The sequence below is a fragment of the Chiloscyllium plagiosum genome, unplaced genomic scaffold (assembly GCF_037043375.1).
Source record: "Chiloscyllium plagiosum isolate Xiang-an unplaced genomic scaffold, Cpla_swu_hap1 HiC_scaffold_36, whole genome shotgun sequence".
Taxonomy (NCBI): domain Eukaryota; kingdom Metazoa; phylum Chordata; class Chondrichthyes; order Orectolobiformes; family Hemiscylliidae; genus Chiloscyllium; species Chiloscyllium plagiosum.
Window position 1 is genome coordinate 30517732 of NW_028270174.1, and position 20229 is coordinate 30537960.

At 40.4% G+C, this 20229-nt stretch overlaps 1 protein-coding gene across 4 annotated transcripts in view; it reads right to left on the reverse strand.

The window, feature by feature from the left end:
* The window catches only part of LOC122539369 (alpha-1,3-mannosyl-glycoprotein 4-beta-N-acetylglucosaminyltransferase B-like), a 251205-nt gene that overhangs the window by 72751 nt on the left and 158225 nt on the right, over positions 1-20229 (reverse strand). For all 4 annotated transcript variants that reach the window (XM_043674130.2, XM_043674129.2, XM_043674128.2 and 1 more), the window contains exon 7: positions 12674-12749. In XM_043674130.2, coding sequence (XP_043530065.1) covers positions 12674-12749 — 76 coding nt within the window. The remainder of the gene's footprint in view (positions 1-12673; positions 12750-20229) is intronic.

Below are 20229 nucleotides of genomic sequence, written 5' to 3' on the forward strand. Positions count from 1 at the left end.
GATTCTGAGACTGGTACAGTTGGAAAAAGGAGCGAGTCAAACAGTCAGGGCAGGCAGATACAAAGTAGAAAACAGAGGAGGACTGATAAATTAAACTGCATTTACTTTGATGAAAGAGGCTTAATAGGGAAGGCAGATGAACTCAGGGCATGGTTAGTAACATGGGACTGGGATATCACAGCAATTACAGAAACGTGGCTCAGGAATGGGCAGGACTGGCAGCTTAATGTTCCAGAATACAAATGCAACAGGAAGGACAGAAAGGGGGGCAAGAGAGGAGGGGGGGTGGCATTTTTCATAAAGGATAGCATTACTGCTGTACTTAGGGAGGATATTCCTGGGAATACATCCAGGGAAGTTATTTGGGTGGAAACTGAGAAATAAGAAAGGGTTGATCACTTTATTGGGATTATATTATAGACTCGCTAATATACTTTGAGAAATAAATTTGTAAGGAGATTTCAGTTATCTGTAAGAATAATAGGGTGGTTATGGTCGGGAATTTTAACTTTCCAAACATAGACTGGGACTGCCATAGATGGAGAGGAATTTGTTAAGTGTCTACAAGAAGATTTTCTGATACAGTATGTGGATGTACCTACTAGAGAAGGTGCAAACCATCTCTAAGCTCCGAAGGCTGAAGACTTTTCGTGAAGTTTTTGCTCGCCATAACAAGGTTGTTTGGCATGCAAACAGTCAACCCAACTCCACACCCACTCAACCTACATCACTCAGATGTGATGAGTCAGCATGGCCCAGCACTGATAGGCATCAATTCTGTCTCAGTGCTCTTCGTACTCACAGGTGTGTCTGCTGTTTGGTAATTTTTTTATTACACCATGAAACTATCACTTATTCCAAAATTCGAAAACCAGCTGGCCTCAATGGTTTCAGATAAAGGATTGCGTACCTGTGCCACTGTTTTAGAAAAGTGGTAAGGAAAAGCCAGGGGATGATAGACTGGTGAGCCTGATGTTGGTGATGGGCAAGGGAGGGTATCCTGCGGGACAGGATTTACACGTATTTGGAAAGGCAAGGACTGATTAGGGATAGTCAACATGGCTTTGTGCTTAAGAAATCAATTCTCACAAACATGATTGAGTTTTTTGAAGAAGTAACAAAGAAGATTGATGAGGGCAGAGTGGTGGACATAATCTACATGGACTTCAGTAAGATATTTGACAAGGTTCCTCATGGGAGACTGGTTAGCAAGGTTAGATCTCATGCAATACAGGGAGAACTAGCCACTTGGGTACAGAACTGGCTCGAAGGTAGAAGACAGAGGGTGGTGGTGGAGGGCTGCTTTTCAGACTGGAGGCCTGTGACCAGTGGAGTGTCATAAGGATCGGTGCTGGATCCACTTCTTTTCGTCATTTATATAAATGATTTGGATATGAACATAGGAGGTATTGTTAGTAAGTTTGCAGATGACACCAAAATTTGAGGTGTAGTGGACAGCGAAGGAGGTTACCTCAGATTACAACGCAATCTTGATCAGATGGGCCAATGGGCTGAGAAGTTGCAGTTGGAGTTTAATTTAGATAAATGCGAGGTGCTGCATTTTGGGAAAGCAAATTTTAGCAGGACTTATACACTTAATAGTAAGATCCTAGGGATTGTTGCTGACAAGAGACCTTGGAATGCATGTTCATAGCTCCTTGAAAGTGGAGTCGCAGGTAGGTAGGATAGTGAAGAAGGTGTTTGGTATGCTTTCCTTTATTGAACAGAGCATTGAGTACAGGAGTTGAGGTCATGTTGCGGATGTACAGGACATTGATTAGGCCACTGTTGGAATATTGTGTGCAATTCTGGTCTCCTTCCAATTGGAAGGATGTTGTGAAACTTGAAAGGGTTCAGAAAAGATTTACAAAGATGTTGCCAGGGTTGGAGGATTTGAGCTACAGGGAGAGGTTGAATAGGCTGGGGCTGTTATCCCTGGAATGTTAGAGGCTGAGGGGTGACCTTATGGAGGTTTAATAAATCATGAGGGGCATGGATAGATAAATAGACAAAGTCTGTTCCCTGGGTGGGGGAGTCCAGAACTAGAGGGCATAGGTTTTGAGAGGGGAAAGATATAAAAGGGACTTAAGGGGCAACTTTTTCACACAGAGTGTGGTGCATGTGTGGAATGAGCTGCCAGAGAAAGTGGTGGAGGCTGGTAAAATTGCAGCATTTAAAAGGCGTCTGGATGGGTATATAAATAGGAAGGGTTTCAAGGGATATGGCCAAGTACTGGCAGATGGCACCAGATTAGGTTAGGATATCTGGTTGGCATGGAGGAATTGGACTGAAGGGTCTATTTCCATGCTGTACATCTCTATAACTCTATGACTAAGCAGGGCCAATGGCTACTTTGAGCAAGGAATACAGACTTATTTTGTCTCATTGGGTTCCCTTATAGATTGCCTTCAATCTAGATTTGCAACTTCGAGAGGAGATAACATAAGAGTTTCAAAAGAAAGCCCTCAGTGGTACAATCACAGTGCATATCTGTTCACACAAAGAACAAAAGAACAAAGAAAATTACAGCACAAGAACAGGCCCTTCGGCCCTCCAAGCCTGCACCGATCCAGATCCTCTATCTAAACCTGTCACCTATTTTCCAAGGATCCATATCCCTCTGCTCCCTGCCCATTCATGTATCTGTCTAGATACATCTTAAATGACACTATTGTGCTCGCCTCGACAACCTCTGCTGGGCAACTCATTCTGGGCACTCACCACCTTCTGTGTAAAGAACTTTCCACGCATTATTTCCTTAAACCTTTCCCCTCTCACTTTGAGCTCGTGACCCCTAGTAATTGAGTCCTCCACTCTGGGAAAAAGCTTCTTGCTATCCACCCTGTCTATACTTCTCATGATTTTGTAGACCTCAATCAGGTCTCCCCCCCAACCTCCGTCTTTCTAATGAAAATAATTAGAATCTACTCAACCTCTCTTCATAGCTAGCATCCTCCATACCAGGCAACATCCTGGTGAACCACCTTTGCACCTCTCTAAAACATCCACATCCTTCTGATAATGCATCACCTTGCATTTGCCTGGATTGAACTCCATCTGCCATTTCTCTGCCCAACTCTCTATACTATCTATATTCTGCTGCATTCTCTGACCGTCTTTCACTATCTGCTACTCCACTAATCTTGCTGTCATCAGAAACTTGCTAATCAGGCCACCTATACCTTCTTTCAAATCATTTGTGTATATCACAAACAACAGTGGTCCCAGCATGGATCCCTGTGGAACACCACTGGTCACAGGTCTCCATTTTGAGAAACTCCCTTCCACTACTACTCTCTGTCTCCTGTTACCTAGCCAATTCTCTATCCATCTAACTAATACATCCCAGACCCCATACAATTTCACTTGCTCATGGGGAACCTTATCAAACACCTTACTGAAGTCCATGTATATGGCAACTATAACCCTTCCCTCATCAATCAACTTTGTCACTTCCTCAAAGAATTCTGTGAAGTTGGGAAGACATGACCTTCCCTGCACAAAACCATGCTGCCTATCACTGATAAGCCCATTTTCTTCCAAATGCAAATAGATCCTATCCCTCAGTATCTTCTCCAGCAGCTTTTCTATCATCGATGTCAGTCTTACCGGTCTATAATTACCTGGATTATCCTTGCTACCATTCTTAAATAAGGGGACAACATTAGCAATTTTACAGTCCACTGGGACCTCACCTGTGTTCAAGGATGCTGCAAAGATATATGTTAAGGCCCCAGCTATTTCCTCTCTCACTTCCCTCAGTGACCTGGGATAGATTCCATTTGGACCTGGGGACTTGTCCACCTTAATGCTTTTTAGAATACTTAACAGTTCCTCCCTCCTTTTGCCAACTTGATCTAGAGTAATCAAACATCTATCTCTAACCTCAACATCCATCATGTCCCTCTCCTCGGTGAGTACCGTCGCAAAGTACGCATTACGAATCTCACCCATTTTCTCTGACTCCATGCATAACTTTCCTCCTTTGTCCAACCCTTTCTCTCAGTACCCTCTTGCCCCTGAAAGGTGAATAAAAGGCTTCGGGATTTTCCTTAACCCTGTTTGCCAAAGATATTTCATGACCCCTTTTAGCCCTCTTAAGTCCTTGTTTCGGATTGGTCCTACTTTCCAGATATTCTTCCAAAGCTTTATCTATTTTCAGTTGCTTAGACCTTATATATGCTTCCTTTTTCCTCTTAGCTAGTCTCACAATTTCACCTGTTATCCATGGCTCCCTAATCTTGCCATTTTCTATCCCTAATTTTCACAGGACATGTCTGTTCTGCTCTCTGATCAACCTCTCTTTAAAAGTCTCCCACATATCAAATGTGGATTTACCCTCAAACGGTTGCTCCCAATCTACATTTCCCAGCTCCTGTCGAATTTGGGTATAGTTGGCCATCCCCCGATTTAGCATTCTTCCTTTAGGACCACTCTTATCTTTGTCCATGAATGTTCTAAAACTTACGAAATTGTGATCACTATTCCCAAAGTTATCCGCCACTGAAACTTCAACCACCTGGCTGGGCTCATTCCCCATCACCAGGTCCAGTATGGCCCCTTCCCGAGTTGGAGTTTTTACATACTGCTCTATAAAACCCTTCTGGATGCTCCTTACAAATTCTGCTCCATCTAAACATCTAACATGAAGTGGATCCCAGTCTATGTTGAGTAAATTAAAATCTCCCATCACCACAACCCTATTGCTCCAACATCTTTCCATAATCTATCTACATATTTGTACCTTTATCTCATGCTCACAGTTGGGAGGCATCAGTACAGCCCTAACATTGTTACCACACCCTTCCTACTTCTGAGCTCTGCCCATATTGCCTCACTGCTCAAGTCCTCCATAGTGCACTCCTTCAGCACAGCTGTGATATCCTCTCTGACCAGTAATGCAACTCCTCCACCCCTTTTACCTCCCTCTCTATCCCGCCTGAAGCATCAATATCCTGGGTTATTTAGTTGCCAATCTTGGCCTTCCCTCAACCAAGTCTCAGTAATAGTAATAACATCATACTCCAAGGTACTAATCCAAGCCCTAAGTTCATCTGCCTTACCTACTATACTTCTTGCATTAAAACAAATGTACCTCAGACCACCAGTCCCTTTGTATTCATCATCTGCTCCCTGCCTCCTCTTCCCCTTAGGCAAACTGACTTCATTATCTAGTTTCTTATGAGCTTTAGTTACTACCCCTTTACTGTCCACTAATCTCATTTGGTTCCCATCCCCCTGCCACATCAGTTTAAAGCCTCTCCAACAGCGTTAGCAAAAGCACTCCCTTGGACATTGGTTCCAGTGCTGCCCAGGTGTCGACCATCTGATTTGTAATAGTCCCATCTCCCCAGAACTGGTCCGAATGTCCCAAAAGTATGAACCCCTCCCTCCTGCATTATCTCTCAAGCCACTCATTCATCCTGCCTATTCTTTCATCTACTCTGACTACTATGTGGCACTGGTAGCAATCCTGAGATTACTACATCTGAGGTCCTACTTTTTAACTTGGCTCCGAACTCCCTAAATTCTGCTTGTAGGACCTCATCTCATTTATTACCTATATTGTTGGTGCACAACGACAGCTGGCTGTTCACCTTCCCCCTTCAGAATGTTCTGCAGCTGATCTGAAACATCCCTGACCTGTGCACCTCGGAAGCAACATACCATTTAGGAATCTTGTTTTTGACCAAAGAACTGCCTATCTTCTCCCCTTACAGTTGAATTCCATATCACTATAGCTTTTCCACTCTTTTTCCTGCCTTTCTGTACAGCAGAGCCAGCCATGGTGCCATGAACCTGGCTACTGCTGTGTTCCCCTGGTAAGCCATCTCCCCCAACAGTATCCAAAACGGTATACCTGTTATAAATTGTTCATTTCTTTCTCACCTTCCACCCTACCAATCTTCGCATACACTGCATCATCCGCCGATATTTCCGCCACCTCCAAACGGACCCCTCCACCAGGGATGTATTTCCCTCCCAACCCCTTTCCGCAAAGACCGTTCTCTCTGTGACTACCTGGTCAGGTCCACGCCTCCCAACAACCCACCCTCCCATCCTGGCACCTTCCCTTGCCACTGCAGGAATTGATAGATTTCTGAAAGCCTTCAAAAACGTAAAAGGTACATTCTTGGTAAAAGACCTGTGACCAAGTCCTTTCCCACTGGTAGCTACAAAAATAGCTGTGATCACCAAATATTTGGAATACTTAGATGACTGCAGGTAAACCTCTAAATGTTCTTGCCTTGGTTTCAGTGGTGAGTTTTAGGAAGACTAGGAAACCGATAATGTGAAGTTATGTTTGAAATGTATTGCTACATTACTGCAATTATCATTTTTAATCACTAATCCACCTCTCACTAGGGTATTGTATAAAATTAACACTAATATGCATGAAGTAAGGACAAGACAACTTGACAAGTGGAAGTCAACTTCCTGTAACTCTTACATTTTTGACAGCTGGATGTTATGGGAAATCGAAAATATTGCAGGATATTTGTTGTCACATTATTAGAGTAAACTTTGGCTTGAACATCAGCATGTAGCACTTGGCTAAGTTTTTTTTTGTAGAAAATAAACCTATTAACATCCTTTAACTTTTTGTTCCCAATGAGAAATAGCTACATTAGGAAATTATTGCCGAAGAATTGATTTGTACCTTGTCACTTGAGAGTTGCCAGTTATGTAACAGCCAGATACATTAACAATCTTATTTTTGACAGAATCACACAACGGTCACAGCAGAGAGGAGGCTATTTGGCCCATTGTGTGTATACTGCAGAATTCTCCTAAGCCCAAAATGGAATGACAAATTCTGTTCCTGAGCATGGCAGTCCCCTTTCTGTGTGGGTCGGCATGGAGTCAGGCCAGGTTTTCTGCATATTTGTTTATTGATGCAGTTGGGTATTTAAATCATCAGCTGCCTCCGTTCAAGTGGGATCTTGGTTTCCCTCTGAAGTGGAAGCTAGAGTGTTCCTATTAAACCCATTATGATCAGGTCTGAACTTGCTGTATGTGTTTGAATATCCAAAGTACCCCTTTGGAGAGGTATAATAACCCTTTGGAATATGGTTCCGACACATTTTGAGGGAGGGAGGGAGACATCAGGTTCCCTTCAGGGGTATTCAGTTGACCTTTGGAAAATTATTCTTGGAGGTGTCCAATATCCTTTGAAGGGGTCAGGTGTATTTTGGGGTTGTTAATGGTACATATGAATATGCATAAAAATTACACTAACTCATTAGATTCATCAAACTGTAACAGAACCGTCAAGCTAGCAAAGAGCTTTCAACTGTTAAAGAGTTGTCAACAAATGATAAGGTGTCAAAATTGTTGAGGAACTTTCAAGGTAGTCAAACAAATTAACTATTTTGAGTTTTAAACTTAAACAAATATCTGTGATTTTTAAAAACATAAATTATTTCTATTTCCCTCTGTTGACATAACCTTGAGGATTATTATTGTAAGATTTGTGCTACTTGGCTGATTTTATTACCTTACATAGTCACAGTGGGATGCCTATTAAATGTACAGTTTGATTGGCAGTTCTAAGTGATTGTAGAATATAGGCTTGTTTACACAAGCAACTAGTTGAAAGCATGTCAATATTTTTTTTAAATCAGTGAGAGTATTTTATTTAAATAGTGACGTTGTCAACAGAGACAACTTTATTTTATGAGTTTGCTCATGGTGGATGCTAGATGAGTGTGTATGAAGGGGAGAGGCAAAAGAATCTGAGAGGGGGCAAAGGAAACTGGGGAACTTGGAGGTGGGCACAGAGATATAGGTTGGCATGAAAGAAATGCAGAAACAGGAGTGTGGGTGCAGTGGCAAAAGCTGGCACAGGGTTATGGGAAACATCGGAGTGAATGGATGGGCAAAAGCATGAAGGAGTGCAGGGTGAGCAAGGTTATAAGGATGGGTAGATAGGGTTATGAAGGTGTAAGGTGTACCTTTAAGAGAGTTGAAGGAATTAGCAAGCAAACAGAGTGCTGGAGAATTTACAATGTAACATTTGGTTCAGAAGGTAGCAGTACATGGGTTGCTATGAGACAAAAAACAAATTTAAATTCAGCCAATCAGTTTAAATTATGCGCCAAGATACTAAACTCCAATCAAGTTTGAATTTGGTACTTTGACAATATTAAAACCAATGAAACGATCCAATGCTTTGGGGTATAAATATTTTAAAAATTGAACAGTTGGAAGAGAACTGGCAAGCCACCAACATATGGAGAAAATGAGATTTGCAGATGCTGGAGGTCAGAGTCAAGAGTGTGTTGCTGGAAAAGCGCAGCAGGTCAGGCAACATCTGAGGAGCAGGAGAATCGACGTTTCGGGCTGGAGCCCTTCATCAGGAAGGATCCCCTTCCTGATGAAGGGCTCCAGCCTAAAACATCGATTCTCCTGCTCCTCGGATGCTGCCTGACCTGCTGCACTTTTCCAGCAACACACTCTCGACTCAAGCCACCAACATATGCAGACTGCCTGGAGAATGGCTCTCTTAAAGGTACCTTTATCTATCAATGACCTGTGAAACAGAAATCCCTAAGAAGAAGACAGAGGAAGATACAAAGAGAAGATTCGACACCTGGTAAATCTTAATCGGGAGTTTTATTGGTCCAGTATTGTAGAAGGGAAAGTAAAAGTAAGGTTAGAGAAAGGATGTAAACAGTTGTTAGTTAATATTCTATGTTAGACTTAACGAATAAAGTTCTTAATTTTTTTGTACTTTAAATAGTGACCTTAGAGATAGCTCTTGGCCTCTCGAATTTTAACAGATTATAGCATGGGTTAAATCACTCCTGCGTTGCAGGTTTAAATTAGATCACAGGGATGTTTACCCAGTGTCGTAACAAGAGGTGGGATTGTAGGGGTGGATAGAGGGGCTTAGTGTGGCATGGAATATGAGGTGGCATGGGTTAGCAGTGATGTGGCATGGGAGGGAGGTGATATAAGGGTCAGAGTTGGTTTTGGTTTTTAGTTTTAATAAATCTTTAACACAATGGTACAGGTAGACCTTGTGCCCAGTTCACATCTGCAGTTGGCAGACTCTGCATTTGTTCTGGGGTTGCGTGGCATACCTCCCAGGAAACTCCATCACCCCAGAACCTCTTGGACTAATTTTCCTGGGTCAGGTTTGCAGAGCCCCATAAATGCCTCCTAAGCTGGGAGTGAAACCTGGTGCCTAGGTTCTGCTTTCTCTTCGTAACCCAGCACATTTCTTCTTTTCAGGTAACAGTCTAATTCCCTCTTGAATACCTTGATTGAAGGTACCTGCACCATACACTCAGTCAGTGCATTCTAGACATTAACCAATCACTGTCTCAAAATGTTGTTCTCTAATATTACACTTGTTTCTCTTCCCAATTATTTTAAATTTGTACCATCCAACTCTCAATCCATATGTGTTTGGGAATAATTTCTCCCTATTTACTAAGTCCAGAGGCTTCATGATTTTGAATCCCTCTATCAAATCATCTCTAGCATTCTTTTCTCCAAGAAATACAGTTCCATCTTCTACAAACAATCTTTAGAATTGATGGTCCTCATCCCGAGAACAATTTTGATGGATAAGCACATGGATAATGATGGGATAGTGTAGGGGGGACGAGCTGAGAATAGTTCACAGGTTGGCGCATCATCGAGGGCCGAAGGGCCTGTTCTGCGCTTTATTGTTCTATGTTCTATGTTCTATAGGGAGAAAGTGAGGACTGCAGATGCTGGAGATCAGAGCTGAAAATGTGTTGCTGGAAAAGCGCAGCAGGTCAGGCAGCATCCAAGGAGCAGGAGAATCGACGTTTCGGGCATAGAACGGCTTATGCCCGAAACGTCGATTCTCCTGCTCCTTGGATGCTGCCTGACCTGCTGCGCTTTTCCACCAATACATTTTCAGCTTCTATGTTCTATAATCTTATATACACTGTCACCCTTTACATCCATCACAATTTTCTCATATGGGTTCAACATAGCCTCCATGCTCTTTACTCTACACCCCTAATAATAAACACAACATACTGCATGCTTTCTCAATCTTTTGCCCAATGTGTACTGTCACCTCCGATGATTTACATGCATACATGCACACAGGTCTGTTTGCTCCTGAACATCCACTAGAACTGTACTATTTATTTTGTGCTGCCTCTCTGTTTTCTTCCTCCCAATTTGAATTATTTTACATTTCTCCACATTGAACTTCATCTGCCACGTGTGTGCCCATTCCAGTAATTTATCCAAGTCTACATTATTGTCCTCACAGTTCACAATTTCTTTCAAATTGGGTATCAATCAGAGGCTTTGACATTGCACCATGTATACCAAGATGTATAATCATTAATATGTGTCAGGAAAAGCTTAGGTAACCAAACACCAACCCCTGGGAAACTCACCTTCCTCTAGCCTGAAAAGTTAGAAAATAGCCACTTTTCTCTATTTTCTAACACTCAGCCAATTTCATAGATATGTTCCTTCAATTCCTTTTATTCCTAAATTTGCTCAAATGTTGACAATTCTGTTCAACAACAGTTTCAAATGCTTATAGGAAGTTGATGTGCAGCATGTATACCGTCTTTGGCTATCAAATCCAGAGTAGATCCAAATTCAGATATACTAGCTCAGAGGCAGGGACACTACCTCTGTGACACAAGATCTCTGAGGAGATTCAAAGCTGCTCTGGCAACATGCTGTTTGCATTTACAGTTGTGTTCCAGAACTATGGAAAATGATGGTAAGGAGTTCCAAATGTCTTCATCAGATGACACTCAGGAACCTGCCTCGCCTTTACAATCTACCATTGGCAAATATTGAAAGAATTTATAGGTGAATCCTCAACTGGTTGACATGCATTAAGAAATCACCTTCCTTGGCCATCGACTCAAAAAATCTCGAGCTTTTGACTCAGAGGCAGTGATACTACCCATTGTACCACTAGACCTCCAGTGAGAAAATGCTTGAACAAAAATTGATAATCCCATCCTCCCTCAATAAAGCAAAAGCAAAATACTGCTTATGAATATTCAATATATTTAACTTGATTTGCCTGAATGAATTGACATGAAATTGTGGAACATGCTTTTTTAAATAAAAGACTTAAGAACAAAAGTATATGAAACTCTTTTGATTTAAATATTGATTTTTCTTTCAAAGTGATAAATGTAAATTACTCTCTGTGGTAGGAATAAGTATAAAGTAGATTTTTCCCATCATAAAATGTTTCAGTACAGCTTTCTCTTAATGTTTTGTTCTTTTGTTTTCCACTCAGAACAGTGTTTTCCACATCCCTAAATGCCTTGAGAAGGTGATAGTGTTTGTCTTCCATATTGAAGGTGTTGCAAGCATATGAAGGGATAACCAGGTTGCAATTACATACAGGCCAGACTGAATATAGATGACAAACCCTGAAAGATATGAGTGAGCAGTAGGTCATTTTTTTTCCTGCTGCTGGTACAGATCATTGCAAATTTGTTGAATTCAATTTGCAACTATTTGAACTTTTAGATCGTGGTGTATTTGGTGAGTAGCATAATCGTAAGACTATGCTGATTGCTCAAATTGTATAACATTTTATATGAGAGAAATAGACCATTCATCCAACTAATCTGGACTGGTGTTTATAATTTGTATCAAATCTTATCAAGTCTTATTTTCTAAACAATATTTACTTGGCAAGAATACACTAAAAGAATCTGAGTTGCTGAGGCAAAACAAACTTTTCCATGCCAGCTGAATGTCGCTTGGAGCTCTGGATAGAGATAGTAGAGGCTCCAACCTCCCTCATCACATGTCTGACCAGGAATCTGTCTCACCTTTACAGCCTGCAACTGGCATGTGCTAGAAGGATTCACAGACGGATCCTCAAACCTGTGTGACCACTTTATGAACATATCTTCTTTGGCCATCAAGCCCAGGGGTGAGATTCAACTCCAGAGCTCCTGGTTCAGAGGTAGAGACATCACTCACTGCACCATAGAACATTACAGCGCAGTACAGGCCCTTCGGCCCTCGATGTTGCGCCGCTCTGTCATACTAATCTGAAGCCCATCCCACCAACACTATTCCATGTACGTCCATTTGCCTGTCCAATGACGACTTAAATGCACTTAAAGTTGGAGAATCTACTACTGTTGCAAGCAAAGCATTCCATACCCTTACTACACCACAAGACCTCCAGTGAGAAAATACTTGAACAAAATTGACAATTCATTCTTCCTTCCACAAATTAAGTGCGAAAAAAAGTGATGATGCATATTCAACTTGATTGAATAAATTGGTGTCAACCTTCTGATAAGGTTTTACGTTTTGTTTTAATTTCTTTGCTCTTTTCATAATTTATATAAAGAATGAAGAGGTATGGTATGGGCCTATTATTGTTTTAATAAATTTCCATTCTCTGAACTCTCTTTGGGATCTTTCAAACTGTTTCCATTAAAAAACAAACCGCACAATAAATCCAGATGAAGCTTCAAACTGACAATCTTCACTGCAGTTATTATAAGCTGATATTCTCCAGAAGCTGCAGTTATTACAGTTGAAAGTGATTAAATGCTAATGTCTAAGTCCCATGAGCTGACTAATTAGTGGAAAATGGAATATTAGATACCATATCGTGCAATTGATTTCTTTGAGGGACCAAATTTATCTACAAAAATGATGTAACATCTTACTACTATACCTGTAAATAGAATACTCCTTTGGCTTGAGCATACATCATTAAAAAACTGTAGTCCAAATTCTGCTTTGTTCTCCACCTGAAAGCAGAAATGTTCATATACAAATCATTGAAATTGTCAGCACATTTGGATTACGAAAGACTCTACATCAGAAAATGAAAACAGGTTCAGGTAACTTTCATACCCCAATCATTTTGGTTTAGCAATCATTTCTGGTTAATTGAAGTGTTGTGCGTGTACTTATGTATAACTTGAAAACGGTGTTAACCACTGACCCAGTATTAGCCACACATAACTACACAAAGCCGTTCAAGGTAGCTATTTATGCAAGTGGGTGTCGGTGCTGTGCTCTTACAGGAAGAGGACAAGAAGGCAGAAAAGACCTATCAGATATTTCTCCAGGAAATTGAACATTCATCAACAGAAATATTCGACAGGTGAGAAGGAGACTTTGAGCTTAGTGTTGACGTTACATCATTTCAATGTTTATGTTACCAGTAACGTATCGAGACAATCATATACACTGATCATAACCCATTGAAGTTTTGTGGAGAAATTTAAGGACACAAATTCCAGACTGTTTAAATGGAACTTGTTGTTATAGCCATTCAATTTGAAAACTGTGCATGTGGCAGGACGAAAAAATGTGATTGCTGACACATTGTCAAGATTTGGATGAAAAACTGAGATATTTGGTAGCAGGAGTTAACAGACTGGCCTAGAATGTAGTACTGCATGTTTATATTGTTATGGTCAATACAATGTGTATGTGTTGTAGGGTACTAACAATGTAAGTAATGACGGCAGATGCTGGAAACCAGATTCTGGATTAGTGGTGCTGGAAGAGCACAGCAGTTCAGGCAGCATCCAAGGAGCAGCGAAATCGACGTTTCGGGCAAAAGCCTTTCATCAGGAATACTAACAATGTAAGTTAAAAGTAATGACTGCAGATGCTGGAAACCAGATTCTGGATTAGTGGTACTGGAAGAGCACAGCAGTTCAGTCGGCATCCAAGGAGCAGCGAAATCGACGTTTCGGGCAAAAGTCTTTCATCAGGAATACTAATACTAACAATGTAAGATTAGGGTTTTTAAAATGAAGCCATCTTTGGATATTGATGGTTCATTTCTTTTAAGGAGGGAGGTGTGATCTTGCTATCCTTTGACAAGGTTATTCTGTCCTTGGTTTTTTGACCCGAGAGGGGTCATAAACGCAGAAGTGCCAAAATATATAGAACTGGCTACTTTAACAATGGCGAACACGCTACTTAAATCAATAATCAGAAAAGGCTTACAGGTTTTTTTTTAAAACACTTGTACAATGAAAGGGGAGCGGCCAGTTCAGGGCTTTTTCTAGTTTTAGGTTAGTTAATTTTTAGCTCCATGCTGATCCTTTCTCTCTCTCTCTCTCTTCTGTAAGAACTTATATTTGAGTTTACCTTATTGCCAAGGAGTGTGTTATGTTGCAGAAAATCGGAACAGCTCTTTGTTGAGTTGTGTTTTCACGTTAGTCGGGATTTCAAATAATTGTTGTTATTCTAAATTTGGTTTTAATTTGTTTGTGTGTAAATAAATTCTGTTTTGTTTGAAACCAAGTGGTTTGACCAGCTGCAATGCACCTTACATCTACCTAAAACAACTAGAAAAGGTAGGTTCTGGGCTACCTTCTTATAATATTTTGAGGGTGTCTAGCCTCATCCATAACATTAACCAATCCTCTATCCATGCTAATACATGGGTAATAATGCCGTGCACCTTCATCTATGTAGCAGCCATTTGTGTGGCTCCTTGTCAAATGCCTTCTGGAAATCTAGCTATGTCACATCTACTGGGTCCCCTTTGTCCACTGCACTTGTAATGACTTCACAGAATTCCAATAAATTAGTTAAGCATGACCTGATTTTCATGGACCTATGCTGCGTCTGTCCAATTGGACAATTTCTATCTAGATGTCTTGCTATTTCTTCCTTAATGATAGATTCAAGTATTTTCCCCACTACAGAAGTTAAGCTAACCAGTCTATAATTCCCCATCTTTTGTTTACTTGCTTTTTTAAACAGTGACATCATGTTTGCTGCTTTCCAATCTGCTAAAACTGTCCCAGAGTCCAGCAAATTTTGGAAAATTGCCACAAGTGCATTTGCTATTTCTCCCACTATCTCTTTTAGTACCTGGGATGCATTTCATCAGGGCCAGGAGACTGGTCTACCTTTTGCTCCATTAGCTCGCCCAACACTACCTCTTTTGTGATAACTGGTTACTTCTTAATCATAGTCAAAATCAAATAGAATTACTTCAAGCTGCTTAAGAGTATTGCGTTTTGAATGCACATGGAAATCATACAAGATTTAGTTCAATCTTGGTTTGTGAAATGCTCCAAATCTTAGTCAAGTTATTTTGATTACATTTTCCAGATAATAGTTTAACAAAAGTACCATAGTGTTGCAACTTAATGATCCTGCTAGTGCACTTCTAACAGTTGCATTATAAAAATGGCATGATCCAAATTTGGCTTAACATGCTTCAGGGGTTTCCACAGAGCTCTGTAAAAGGTGGAGCCACTATCCAGTATAAACAAGGTCAATAGCACAGGAAAGAAAGACAGAGTTGGTGCACCAGCCTAGGATTTCCCATATCTACAGTCTGGCAGAGCAATGGTTCATCGTAAAAAATAACCATCCGAATTAGGTTAGGCTCACTTTGAGGCTGAGGCCTTTACAAAGAGAGCTAATGGGCATAGTTACTGGCTTCAGTCAAGGTCTTCCACAATGGCAGGCAACTAAGAAATGTGACACAGGCACTTGCCTTCATAATGGCACATCATTCATTATATTAATCAGTCGAGGCTACTGGTGGGAATGCTGCCATTTAAATGAGAGGTTTGAGTCACAACATAGCAATGGTCTACATTATCTAGATTTTTAAAAACAGGAATCACTATTCAACTTTCTCCTTTCCATTGACAATATGCGCAATTTACATAACAGTTCTTAATATAATCTCTCATTCCTGTTCCGTATCCTTTCAATAGCTCCAAGGTTTTTGTATTTCGATGACTATAACTGTACACAGTATTATTCAAGTGATCAATAAAGTGACAGGATTTCCTCAGTGTTTCAGTTTAATATTATTTTTAATACATTATTTTCATCTTTGAAACTACATTTTATATTTAATTTTACTTTGAGTATATAAATTTTGAATGATCATGGAAAAAGGTATTTATTTCCAGGTTTGTAGACCTATCTGGAGTGGTTTATATAAAATAGGCCTTGAAAGTTCATTGTGGACTTTAGAGATTTTTTGTTTTAACAATGCTCCCTAGAAATCACATGACAGGTGATAGCAGTTTAGTTTGCTGTTGACCTTGCTGGGGTTGTTTTTGAATGTTGATTTATTTTATCAAGGTGAATTGGAAGAAAGCCTGCAGATAACAAACTGAGTTTGAGGGAAGCTTAGAATAAACTAGCTGAGCTGAAGGGAATCCCACTGAGAATTAAACGTGTTGGAGGGAATTCTGCTAAAATAAAGCTGAGTGGAGGAAGGCTGGCTATGAACAAGGTGTCCAGCTGATACCTCCCATTTCTGAACAGAAAGCCCTCTGTTCATGGTGAAACTTATTTGTTCTTTCAAAATAGCGATTGAAATAACATCGTAAGATTGTATTTGCTGAGCAATCTGCATCTGCCACACTTCAGAGATAACCATGCATGATTCGTGATTTTACCTGATGTGCCAGAACATCAGAGCAAATGTCTCCAGAGCATCCTACATTTTATATTTTACAGTCAAGAATAATCCATTAGCCAAAGTATGTTTTTTTTTCCAGAAATTAAATTTCTTCAGAGGAATCTGTTTTATTTCCCTCTTTTCACCTGGAAAAGGCTGTGTATGTGTGTGACTGATTGCACATGTTAATCAAATATTGTATTTATATTAAGTGTGTTTTGAACATTTTGTTTAGATAAAAAGCCCATAATTATGTTAATTAAGAAAACTGTTGTTTAAGACCTGATATAGATAAAGAATTTTGCTATCATTAACTCTTGGTGAAATTTATTTCTAACTTCGTGTTGTCAGCCATGGAATAGTAGGATTAGAGTGACAGTATACTCCTCCAGCCTTGCTTGGAACATTTGCATTAATAGTTTCAATATATTGTTAATCAGGATCCTCAGATCTCTTTCATTTTCATTGCCTATTGCTATCTTCCCCATTTAATTGATGCTCCTTCCCTATATTGGTTTCTGTTCAAGTGAATAACTGTACATCCCTGTTGATTAAATTCATCTGCTGCCTGTCTGCTCAATCTTCAGGTATATTCAAGTTTTCCTGTTGCTTATCCTCTTCAACTTTATTAACTTAGTATGGTCTATACGTTTAACTGTTCTGTATATGACTTCTCACTTCAGATAATCCATAGAGATATTGAAAAAGGTCCTGTAACAGACCCCTATGTGACCATGCTCGTCATATTACCTCAGATTGATGATAATCAATGGAGCACTAACCTCTAGTTTTCTATTGGTCAACAATTACATATCCTATTCAAATTATTTCAATTAATTTCAGTTTCCCTTACTTTCAGTCTGAACATCTCCAAAGGAACTATATCAAAGGCTATACTGAAATCCAAAGTATGTTAGACATACATGGCCCAACCCCCATCAATCTCTTTTAATCACAATCTTAAAGAAAATAATAAATTAGATGAAGTGGTTTAAGATCATTACCTTCTCAGAGTCTCCCAAGTAAATGGGAAGAGATGTAGAAAAGAAAAATTGACTATGAAAGTGGATTTTAAAAGATTTTGCATCCACCAGGATAACGCTGGAATTCTTCAGGGTCAAACAATCAATATAAGCTTAGGGATGAAATTCTACAAGGAATAGAGGAGCCATGCTAGCATACGTGATAAGTGTCATTGGTGCCTATAATGACTGTGAATTCAGGAGAAGGCCTATTAATTGCATAGGAAAGACAGGCTTCCATTCTACTTGGTGCACATCTGGGAAACCTGAAGTGGAAAAGTGACCAGCTTGAAGGATCAATTGTCAGATCAACTCCACCTTTATGTAAAAAGTGCTGTCTATTTGCTTTCAAGAACTTCCTTTGTCAGAAAAATATAAAATATAAAGTGGACAAGTCCACAATAGCAGAATTTTTACCTTCCAGTTACTTCAAATACAGCATAATACTCATGCATTCTTTTTATTCTACGATAGGAGAAGATCTTCAGTAAGGCGTTCAACAAGGTTCCCCATGGGAGACTGATTAGCAAGGTTAGATCTCATGGAATACTGGGAGAACTAGCCATTTGGATACAGAACTGGCTCAAAGGTAGAAGACAGAGCGTGGTGGTGGAGGGTTGTTTTTCAGACTGGAGGCCCGTGACCAGTGGAGTGACACAAGGATCGGTGCTGGGTCCTCTACTTTTTGTCATTTATATAAATGATTTGGACACGAGCATAAGAGGTACAGTTAGTAAGTTTGCAGATGACACCAAAATTGGAGGTATAGTGGACAGCAAAGAGGGTTACCTCAGATTACAACAAGATCGTCATCAGATGGGCGGGTTGAGAAGTGGCAGATGGAGTTTAATTCTGATAAATACAAGGTGCTGCATTTTGGGAATACAATCTTAGCAGGACTTATACACTTAATGGTAACGTCCTAGGTCGTTTTGCTGAACAAAGAGACCTTGGAGTGCAGGTTCATAGCTCCTTGAAAGTGGAGTTGCAGGTAGATAGGATAGTAAAGAAGGTGTTTGGTATGCTTTCCTTTATTGGTCAGAGTATTGAGTACAGACATTGGGAGGTCATGTGCGGCTGTACAGGACATTGGTTAGGCCACTGTTGGAATATTGCGTGCAGTTCTGGTCTCCTTCCTAAGGGAAAGATGTTGTGAAACTTGAAAGGGTTCAGAAAAGATTTACAAGGATGTTGCCAGGGTTGGAGGATTTGAGCTACAGGGAGAGACTTAACAGGCTGGGGCTGTTTTCCCTGGAGCGTTAAGAGGCATTTGGATGGGTATATGAATAGGAAGGGTTTGGAGGGATATCGGCCGGGTGCTGGCAGGTGGAACTAGATTGGGTTGGGATATCTGGTTGGCATGGACAGGTTGGACTGAAGGGTCTGTTTCCATGCTGTACATCTCTATGACTCTATGACTCTATTTGAGGAAAACATTTCACCCAGAGAGTTGTAGGTATTTGGAACTCACTGTCTTAAAGGGTGGGATAAAGGCTGGAACCCTGAAGACATCTAAGAGCTGTTTAGATGAAACACTTACATACAAAAGCTACGGGCTAAGTGCTAGAAAGTAGCAATAGAACAGATGGATATATGATGGCCAGTGCAGATACAATGGCTCATGGGTCTCTTTCTGTTTTGCAAAAATCATATGGGTCTCTGACCCTATGTGGGTGCTGCCTTTTTGTTGTCCATCCCTAATTGCCATTGATTTGACAGTTTGTTAGGCCCTGTCACTTCGTGCCTGAAATCACATGTAGATCAGACAAGGTAATTTTGGTCAATTTCTTTCCCTAATGGACATTCATGATGGATTTTTGCAACAAATCAAGTTAGTTGTTGTGCTCACCATCACGGTTGAAAAAAATCTTTCTGTCAAATTTTAATTTGCTCCTTGATAACAGAATGGCAAAGATGCTGCAATGATGTACCTAGGCACTGAATGATCGAGTAATAGAGAGCAAGCGAGATGCAGCCTGGTCTACTTATGAGCTGGAACTCTGCTCACTGTGTGAAAAGTGTCCTTGTTGCAGCCTTTCAATGCTAGATGCCAGTGCACCCAGCAGGGCTAGTCTATGCTTCCAGAATGCCTTGCCAGTGTATTAGAGAGGTGCCATGGTGATTGTGAAAGTTTGGCAAATGCTGGATGCCAATGTCCATCAACAAGGGCCCCATCCATCATGTCCTGTGATGCAGCTTGGTCCTATGCAACATGGAGGTCCTTCAGAGCAAGTGGTGAGCTGAATCTGTTAAGTACCCAGTCTGGTTTTCTATTATGTTTTGTTGTTGTCTACGTTGTTTTGAGTTTAGTAAAATAGAAATCTGAACATTAACGAAGTTTGTTAGGCTTGCTAACAAGCCAAGATATAGGTGAAAGCAGGAATAAGGTAGCTATGATCATATAGAATGGTGAAACAGGCTCAAAGGACCAAATACCTACTCCTATTTTCCTTCTTTCTATATTTATCAAGCAATAATCCACCTTAATTAGCAACTCAGTATGATCTAGTTGATTTGCCATTTGTTGAACACATGAAAAATGGAGCAATATGCTCAAGCCAAGATAGCCCCTCTCGACCTTTTGTCCTATTGTACTACAAATCCTGCATTGTCCATGTTATTCAAATCTCTACAACATTCTACCCATTGATCTTGAGTAGGAATGTTGAAATCAAAATGTATGCCAGCTCCCCTAAAAGCAAAACCATTCAAAGTACACACTGGGCTGGGGTGGAAATATACTCAACGTTGGATCCAGAAGGTTGTAAAGTGCCTAAACAAAAGAATTTAGGCAGTGCTCCTATTGTT